We start from the raw sequence: 10,607 nt of genomic DNA on the forward strand, positions 1-10,607 counted from the left end.
TAGTAATAAAATTATTTGATCTATTTTTGTATTAAATAAAATAAAATTTTGCATTTTTTAAAGATTGAGAAGGATCGAATGAAATCTGAAGAAACATTGAATAGATCTTTTTTGGAAAAATCGTCATTAAATCGTTCATTGTCTGCTTTAGAAACGGAAAACAAAGAGCTTCAAAGGAAAGTCCAGAGTTTACAAGTTAGTACAATTTTATATAACTTTTTTATTCAGTATTCTTCCATTTAAAGATTTTGCTAAAATAATTAATTGTAAACTGCATTTTTTTTAATAAAAAATTAATCATCTTCTTTTATTGAATTTTGTGTGTGAAATAATGTAATGACATACTGATTTTCCAACATGAGTATTGCTGCCTTGAAAGACTTTAAGTTAGATTGTTTTCTTATGCCATAATATAACTTAAGATGTTTTGAAGATGAATCAAAAATCTTTTACTTTTAGCTCTTTATCCTAATAAAAAAAGATATTGGCACTTCATATCACACGCAATTAAATTTTTGTAAAAGTCTAGCTAGTAATATTTTTTGCTTTTAATTACTTTGCCATCTTGTAGGCTTTGGCAATAGGGATGGAAAAAAATTTTCCTATTGTGTGTGTGATCAGACTGATGATGAGGTCTGGATTCAACATATCTCAGTGCATAATGTAGGATTTTCATAAAATTCTTATGTGATGCACTGAGCTTGGAATTTGAATCCAGAATCATATCCAAGTCTTTCACAACCATATTCTAGATTTAATTTGAGATGGTGGATAAGACTTAGATTGGACATTCATTTAAAATTCGTATTTGCCATGCATTAATTCTAGATTTCTCGAATTATTTGTAAAACATGGATGTATTCCAGTTTTTATGGTAATTGTTTACTTTCAGATTCTTGCAAGAGCTTATTAACAATTACATCATTATCAGACTTCCAGGCTTAATATTTTTTATTCTTCTGCTCAATCATTTTTTTCCAAAAATAAAGATTTTAGTGTTATGATTTACAGGTAACTGTAATATTCTGTATTATTACAATTAGTTTCAAAGTTACAACAATGGATTCTAAGGCAAAAGAAACACTAAAGTGTGATTTTAAGGTTTAGTAGACATGCCATGATTCATTCAGAGAGCTTGTACTACAGCTGTTTAGTTCAATTTGTGGAGTTTGTAATCCAGCATTAGATTGAGTTGATGTATACAAAAAGTGAAGCAACTCTTAATCCAAGATCTTGAGCCAGTAACTGTAGATTATGAAATTTTTGATTTGAAATGTTGTTGGTGACTATAGCCATCAGAGTGGCAGTACATCCTAGTTACATCAGCTGTTTGGTCATTACTAGCCAATGTTGAATAAATATATAGTAGTAGTGAACTGGGGAGTCAGCATTGATGACTTATATTCTGTACCATAAGAAAGTAAAACAGCCAGGAAAATACTGTGATCAGTCAAATTTCTCAACATTTTGAGATTCCAGGAGCCCAAAAATTTAAAAAACTTTGAAAAGTAGAGCCACCATACACTCAAGTTTGTACTGTATATCTCAGGACTGGAGAAACCAAAAATTTTAAAACTTGGCAGTTATTTTTATATATGGAGCATTGATCCTATTATATTTTGGTGATTAAAAGTTGAGATCATATGGGATCAGAATTACTAATGAAAATTTTACTTGTTATTATATACAATTTCTTTAAAACTTCAGGGTTCCTATGCACCTGGAAAGTCAAGGAAAGTCAGGGATTTTCATTAGTTTTGGAAAAAGTCATGGAAAGTCAGGGAATTTGTCGAAAACTGTCAAAAAGTCAGGGAATTTGTCTCCTTAACTGCCTTGTTGATTTCGTTTGCTGAATATGGCTGACTAAGCGTAGCCATCTGCAGGCGGAAGAAGTAATGCTGCAATCTTTAATAAGAAAATATACCAGAATCCGTTTTGAATCCGAAATGGCTCTTTTCACCGTTCTAAAGCCATATAATTTTACAGTTGTGGATTAATAACAGGATAAACTACTATTATGTAATAGTGTTTAATTTTTAATTTTAATAATTCAGCGATTATAAAAAGATAGTTATTTTTTATTCTAATTAACAAATTCTAATTAAAAATTAGTTTACAAACTTTTAAAACTTGAAATCGTAATTTATTAGATTGTTCACTTCAAAATAGCTAAATAGATCAGTAAAAATCCGTGATTTAGTTGTTTTTCACGTTTAAAACATTACTATACAACATTAAAATGCTGGTGCCGACTAGTAGTTTTTTACATGTGTTGTTACAACTTTCCTTGAAAAGAACTGTACTGCAAGCGTATTTTTCTCCCTCTCCCGTTAATTTCCGCAACTTCGATACATAGTTTAATAATTAGTTTAACAGAAATAATGTTAGGTAACAAATATCCACTGATTTTGGCAAATTTAGGCATCATACTTGTAATAGATATACTGTAGTTATCGTTTTGAAAATCATCTAGGTAATCCGATAGTTTAACCAATGTTAACTTGCTTATAATTAATTATAAATTTAAAAAGCTGGTAAATTTTTAAAAAAATTAATTAAATTACTAAAAAATTAAAATAAATTTGATTATCTTTTGTGCGAAACAACAACAAAACAATTTTTATAGTTATGTTGCAAAAGAAAAAGATTTGTAGTTACGATTCTATGCGCTGAACTTCTATATTTTATTAACATATAATTGTAATTTCGTTTGATGTTTATTTCTGTACACTCAAACCTGTTTTTGTGCGGTATATGAAAATTTCAATCAAATTGGAACATAATTGACTTCTGTAAAATTTTTTAAAACTCTATTGGATGTTTTCTATGACATCAAGTTTTTTCATTTTTTATTAAGTAAAATTTTTTTCTCTTACCTTTTTTTCGGTCCCCTCCTATTTTAATAGCATAAAAATCAGAAATATTGTGTTAAATGTAGACTGCAGGTGTGAAATTTCAGCCTTGTTAAATGAAAGAATAACACTTCCTGCAGCTATATTTATCAAATAAAAGTATTTTTTAACGATTACTTTTAACTTTTTATATAGTTTTTCTGTAAAACCACTTTTTGGGAGGGTGTTTATTTCGAGGGAATTATTTCCCGGCAAATTTTTTTAATGTTAGATTCGTATTTAAGTGGAAATAATTAATATAAAAAATAAACTTCTTAGAGGATTTTTTTCCCCATTAGGGATTGCAGAAAAAGGCCCAAGGAGTTAAAGAAGCAATTCCTAGTTATTTCGTACGATTTTGAGTTATTTTTCACGTGAGACTTTTTTTATGCGATCCCTATTCACCGCATAAAAAAATACTTTTTGTGTTGCGAAAACTATTTTTTATAGCTACTCGTGCGTTTTTTTATGCGTTTTCTTTTATGTGGTCCTTATCCACCACACAAAAACAGGTTTGAGTGCATTTATTTTATTTTATTTAAATTCTATACATTTTAAGAATCCTAATTTTCGTAATACTATGACGTCATAGAAATACAAGTCTCACTAAAATAGAAAAACGTAAAAAAATTAAATTATTAGATGAAAAAAAAGGAATGAGTAAAAATTTTTTTATAGAAACTTGAGAAATAGTCAAGACAGTGCAGCTCTCAAGATCGATCATTTGGATTGGAGTTGGATTTTCCATTGTTTGAAAAGACAATGAATACTTCTGTGAACTCGGATTCTTCGATTGACGTAAGTAAATCGGAGAATCCATTAGATCCCCATCATAAAGCGTGGGTGATGGTCCGAAACCAATCCAGGAAACGATTGAGGGCTACCTTTTCCTTCCACAAATTAACAGTTGCCTTTCAAAAGGAGGACTTTTCTAACTCAGGAAAAACACGAGTGATATATGTTAGTGCTAGACATCAAACAGAAATCAAATGAACTTTCCTTTCCGGATTGTTCACTGAACATTGCTCCGGATTCCACTACCACCACTATGAACTTAAGACGAGAAACGAAGACAACTTTAGCTATATTGTAAGCATATTTTTACAATAAGACGGGTTAAATGGTAAAGAGGTGTCTTCGTCCGTCTGTACCATGTTTCCCACAACTTATTAGTCCCTCGACTTTCCTGACGTTGGGAGAATTAACTTTATCCCCTTTATTTTCCCAAAGGGAAAGAGTCATCATATCTCACAAGTGAAACGTGAAGTTTCAAATCTTATGTTCTAATTGACGTTTGAAATTATGTTAAACCTGAGGAAGGCTATTTAAGATTGCTGAAAACATTAGTTCATTTATTAAAATTTGCTATAAAAGTGAGAAAGATGGTTTGTGATATGATTTGCAATAATTATAAGATTTGTAATTAAGGGTTAAAATAGATAAATTTTGTCTGCATTCTTAAGAAAATTTTATGCAAAGACAAAATTTAATGCGAAATTAAATAATAAATAAAAATTATTAAAAATAATTATTAAAACTCTGGCCTTTACACGAAACCAAAATCAAAATGGCGGCAACGAAACATTTTTTTTCTTTTAATGAGTTGCCAATTCAGCTAATTTTTTGCTAGATTTAGTGGATTTGTTAGAGAAGCTATAGTAAAAACTTACACCTATCCCTCTTTATATACAATCTATTTTTACGCCATTTTGAAATAATGTGGTTGACAAAAGAAAACTATTTCTTTTTTTACATGATCGATTTTTTTTATGAGGGAACAAATGCTTTATTTGAAAATTTTTAAATTTAACTTTTTGTTAAAATTATGTTGCTGTTTAAAAAAAGTTACTCTTTTTGTTGAAAGATTTTAAAATTATGTGTTTCTAAGTCAAGAGTTCATTTTAAGTACAGTACAGTACTATTTGTATATCAAAGAATACTGTTTGTTGATTTTATGCTATCTTGTATTTACTAGATTTACATACAAATAATATTGATAAATGATGATAAAATAAAAAGCTCATGTTTCATTTGTAAATTGCTTATTTTTTCATTACATTGAAGTTGTGGATTCTATCATACATTTTTCTACAGGATGTATGCATACTGTATTTTTTTAATGTGGCAGTCTTTGAAACATACAACTAGGCAAAAAGAGGGATAGATATACTCAATGTTCGCAGTAAATAAAATGCTGTTTTATTATGTCGATATTCCATACCGTAAGAAATGTGAGGGTCAGGGAATTTGGACAAAGTTGGTCAGGGAAAATCAGGAAAGTCAGGGAATTCAAAACAAAAATTTGAGTAGGAACCCTGAAATTCGCTTTTACTCCAAAAATAAGCTATTTATAATAATTTTTTAACAGATAGTGCCACACATAAAACTTTAAATTATTTATTAATAAAAGCTCATATTACTGTATTAATTGAGTGCTGGGAAAGTTTTGCATGAGTCCTACCAGTCTTTTTTTAAGATATTGCTATACACATGGAAAATTTCATAAAATCTCTAGACTAGTGCAAAGAAAAAAAGAAATTAAGAAAATGGTAATAAATGGCTGTCATAACATAAAACATCAGGACTGAGAGCTTTAAAAATGTTCACAAAAAAAAAAAAAAAGAACAGTAAAGTTGTGCAACGTAATTAGAAATAAAATTTCTCTACCTCTTGAGACAAATGAAAATCATTTACAAGTATATTAGATTGAGAAAAAAATGAATTTTGATGGGCCATCCTGAAGAGTCCCTGTTATTGCCTCTCTGAATCTTTCAAATGAAATTTAGCTAAACTGATAGAAAAATGTTGAATACTAAAAAGTTTCTCTCATATACTTTTTTTGATTACTTTCAGTTCCAGTTCCAGTCAACCAATTTCAATAATTTTTTTCCTTGAATGAAGGATTTTTTTAAATAATTATTCAAAAGAAAAAATAAGCCTTCATTTAAGGAAAAAAATGTTATTGAAATTGGTTGACTAGAACTGGAAGTATTCAAAAAAATGATTGAGGTCAAATCAAAAATGTGTATGGGGAAAAATTTTTGTATTCAACATTTTTCTATCAGCTGGCTAAATATTGCAGACATCCTGTATATTTTCTCAGGATGTTGCTTCCTAACTAATTTGACATTTTTATATTTTACCATGCAGAGCTTGGTGTGATTTGCAATATTTTTTAATAAAATTTTGAAATTAGAAGTTTTTGAAAGTTCATAACCACCAGTTGACATCACAGATACAAGAGAAGTAAGAGTATTATTTATCATGTTACTATACATAATCTACATTGTGTTATAATCACTGTTGAAAAATGAATGCAAGAATGTCAAGACAGAAGAGCGAAAGCTCTTCATCATATGATTTGTCAGCAAAGAATCCTACACTGAAAAATAGTGAAAATCCCAGAAAGATATGAAGGTGATGTTGCAGTTATGTCCAGATCCCAGCCTTCAATCCACTGGTGTTTACAGCAGTAATCCCTGGAATAATAAAGGTTTTCAGGATGTTTCTTGATGATGCTGTTTTGAACGTTATTGTTCAGGAAACAAACAGGTACCAACTGCAACATAGGCTGAAAAAACTTTAGTTACTTGGAAATTTGTGATCTCTGATGACCTAAAGACATTTTTTGGCATACTTTATGCACCTCCTCACCTAAATTGAAATTTCAAGACTATTGGAATACAAATGTTCCACCAGTCTTCTTTTATTAGCTATGTAAGAAAAATATCAGTCTTGTGATAGTCCTGTGTCAGTCTTGTGTCATTCTTATATGTTACTGACAAGGAAACTGCAATACCAAGAGGAAATCAGGTCTTCACTACTATACAAACTGTATAGAGGGAATCAGAGAAACTGCTGACCAAGTTTCTATTTTCCTAGAAAGGAACTGATGAAACAGGCAGACAGCTTTGTCTATTTTGGCAAAGTTCACTTCTGCATGTACTGTACATCAAAAGGAAATTGTATCCATATGATATCAAGATGATCAGGTTTGAGTGTATTCAGTTGCTGGAAGTTTACACAGGGCCCAAGGATACTGTTATGCATCTTTTTGAACCTTACAAATAGACACTTGTGTATTCTTGGATAGCTGGTTCTCCAGGCCCCAATTATTCAAATTGCTTTGATGCTGGTGAACAGTAGAAATCAGTATAGTGAGATGCAACTGACAAGATCTCCTATAGGCTGTTTTTGTATCTAAACAGAAGGGAGAGCAGGTGGCCAAAAGAAAAGGTGCCATGTTGACTATAAAATGGAAAGACATGCTGTAATGTGTACATTTTGTGTACTGGACATTGCAATAAGATGGTTAAAAATGCAAACTCATAGGAGACATATTCCACAACAGATGATGACTTTGTCTCTTCATAACAAGTACAAGATAGGCATCAGCAAGACAGATCAAATTCTGTTGTACTGCATCTTTTAGTGGTAGATTGTAAAGTGCTGGTAGAGGATCTTTTATTTAATTGATTTGGCACTTCTTCTTCTTAGTATGGTTTCATTGGCACTTCCTAATTCAAGAATTCTTTACAAAAATTTTTCTGGTTGCAAGATTGTGAAGACTAATTTTGCAAAGAAATCACTCTTGGCCTTGGCCTGGTGAAAGCAATTATTCAGGAAATATTAAGGATTCCTTTCATTTGCCCTTCAGCATCAGCCACACAAAGGAGAATAGTAGAATGCTCTTTCATTAAGAACAGTACATCAATCATTAATAACCAGGATAAATGCTTCTGCAAACTCTGTAATAAGTTTTTCTTACTTCAGACTTTGCAGAAGCATTGATCCTGGTTACTAATGCTTGATGTACTGTTCTTCTCAATGAAATAGCATTCAATAGGAAAAATACAATATATTACTTTGTCGAATGTTATGTCAGACTTTGCTCCAACAAGTGTTTCAAACTGTACCACACAAAAACATTTTGGAATAAAAATTTCTGTGTTTATTACCCATTATTTTCTATTTCTAACAGTCCATTATCTGTGCTAATTAGTGCACAGGTATGCATAGAAAACTGGAAAACACAGATAATCCAAAATGGTCCTCTACACTATAAAAAACTAATCAGAGGTTATAAATGAACTACGGTAAGTTGAAGTGTAGATTTCTTTTATTTTCAAAAATGATGTGTAGAAATTTAAATTTTACAATTGAGGGGGGAAAGAACAGCTGAATGCTGCTTGTGATAATTTGTAATTTTATGACATTGTACAGATGATAAAAAAAACTATTGATTAGCTAAAATCAGCCTATATTACTGCTGCCAGGCTGTGGGACCTTTGTTCATCCAAATTATCATTATATACTTATAAAGAATTTAGACAATCACTTGATTTTTTTATAAATAAATGAAAATGAAAAGCAAATTTTGTTATTCATAAGTATTTTCATATAGTAAATACTAGCAATCTTCCATATTAGTTATGTAAAATTTAAATGTACAGGGTATCTGAAAAAGAACTAATGGATTACAGAAAGTACTACTTTTATCAAGATATAACTCCTGAAAACGGATAGAATAATATGGCCTTATAATGTTTTGATATCTGTAACAGGTGTTTGATAAACTGGGTCCTTCACATAACCCCACAAGAAAAAATCCAAAGGAGTTATGTTGGGAGCAGATAGAAATCCCATCCATCAGTTAGTAAAAACTTCCTTCAAAATAACAAATGTTTTTAATCACCCTCATTTAATCCAAAATTTTGTTCTATTCTGTGACCTGAAGATGACCATTAAATGATGGTTGAAAACATTTGTTCTATAAATTCATTTTGCTGAAATATTTAGGTGAGTTTCTTCATAGAATTATTCATTCTGGTTTTGGTTTACATATCTTCATTCAAAAGTTCTACCTGAAACAATAGTGTCACCCTTCGTTTTTTGTAATGCAGAAAAAGTTATGGTTTTCGGTAATCAGCAAAACTTACATGTTGACTTGTTTTTCTTAAATATATAATATTCCTTGTAATTCACGTGTTCTTTTTAAGACATCCTGTATGATTTTTAAAATATTTTCTTTCAGTTATATATAATTATAATAATCTATACACATATAATAGGTCGAACTTGCCGAAGTACGGCAGCAACATTCTCAGCAATTAGTCGATTTATCTCGAAGCCAGAGACAAGACATTAGAAATGAGATGGAAAGACTTCAGATAGCTCAGATACAAGCAGAGCAATTGTTAGAAGCACGAGAAAAAACTCACAGACACCAGGTTACGGGTCTCGAACAACAGGTAAATTTACTCTAAACGTCAATTAATTTTTCAAAATATTTATAAATTAAATGTTTGTATTTTAAAAGATTTCAATGCTGAAAGAGCAGTTGGCACAAGAACATAAACGTTGGAAACACTTTCATCAGAGCAGCCTCCAGACTGGTACCGAAATTCAGCTTTTGCGTTCCGCCCTGGACCAATCTCTACGAAGTATTTCGCAAGACCCCTATCTGTTGGAACCCGAAGCCACTAAACTAGACTCTACTTTAGAATATCATTTATCTCAAAGTCCAAGCATAATTTTAAACACTCCTTCGAAATTGTCACGATCTTCGTCACCGGTCCGTCATCGCCTCAAACTCACATCCAGTCCGAAACCAATGTAAATTTAATAAGAGAAAAATTAAGTATCACTTTTTATATTTTTCTAATATTAAGATGTATATATACATAAACATCTTTTCACAGTATTACAAAACAACTGACAATCAGATTTGTGATAATTCATATTTCAGTGCAATTTTTAACTTGTGAATTATATATACATATATATTAAAAAGTAACAAAACTAAAATATATTAAATGAATTGATGTTTGTTATACATAATAATTTTATATGTGTTTCACTACATTCAATAGTGTTTAGTTTAAACTAGTCACTGCCAAGAACAGTCAATTTATTGAACAAATATAAATAACTTTTATTAACAGGAAGAAATGTTTTTCTTGTTGCGTTATATATATATAATATAATTTTATTATTAAAAGTGACAAATTTTTGTTATAATGCTGGGAAATTTGCTCCCGTTCGACGAACCGTGATGCGAGCAGATAAAGTACGAGACAATTTTCATAGTACGAGTACAAGTTTCATTTTGAAATATTACATATGTTATTTTCTTAAACAAGAAAATATGTTGTTAAGTTATTATTATTATATCATTTTATTTAACGTCATTAGTGTTTTTTAATATATTAAAAATATTTTCTAAGATACATTCATTTATAATCATTTTTTAAATATTTTAAAATGTACTTTTCATTACGATTTTCGAATGTTTGTTAATTTTTTTTTTAATTGGATGATGGTCGAACTAACCTTTTTCTCCAAAGAGAAACAAGGAATAGTTCAAGAGTGGATGTTCTATTATTAATTTTTCTAAATAAAATATAATTTTCTGTATTTTGACAAAAAATGAGTAATAAAAGTGTTCTATTAAACCAATAAATATGCTACTTTAAATTTAGTAATTATCATTTTCCAAGATTGTCTACTTAGTAATAACATATTTGGCAATATAACATTTCCTCTTTAGCTATATTTTTCCAACGTTTACTTCCAAGTTTTTAGTTAAACAACTGCACTTTCTATGTGCAAATACCAGTAACTCCAAGGATTTACAGAACATGCAAATGTTCCACACATGCTACTTTCTCCGAAATTTTTTTTTTTTCAAAATATGATAATATACTAGTTTTAGCT

At 30.0% G+C, this 10,607-nt stretch overlaps 1 protein-coding gene across 2 annotated transcripts in view; it reads left to right on the forward strand.

Moving 5' to 3' along the window:
- Nucleotides 1-10,353, forward strand: part of LOC136971567 (rootletin-like) — a 68,733-nt gene extending 58,380 nt beyond the window's left edge. For both annotated transcript variants that reach the window (XM_067266031.1, XM_067266030.1), the window contains exons 30-32: nt 64-195; nt 8,963-9,142; nt 9,211-10,353. In XM_067266031.1, the coding sequence (XP_067122132.1) occupies nt 64-195; nt 8,963-9,142; nt 9,211-9,510 (612 nt within the window). In that variant the 3' untranslated portion in view covers nt 9,511-10,353. The remainder of the gene's footprint in view (nt 1-63; nt 196-8,962; nt 9,143-9,210) is intronic.
- Nucleotides 10,354-10,607: the final 254 nt, after the last annotated feature.

This window comes from Centruroides vittatus, unplaced genomic scaffold (genome assembly GCF_030686945.1).
Source record: "Centruroides vittatus isolate TY-2023 unplaced genomic scaffold, ASM3068694v2 contig_2604, whole genome shotgun sequence".
Taxonomy (NCBI): Eukaryota; Metazoa; Arthropoda; class Arachnida; order Scorpiones; family Buthidae; genus Centruroides; species Centruroides vittatus.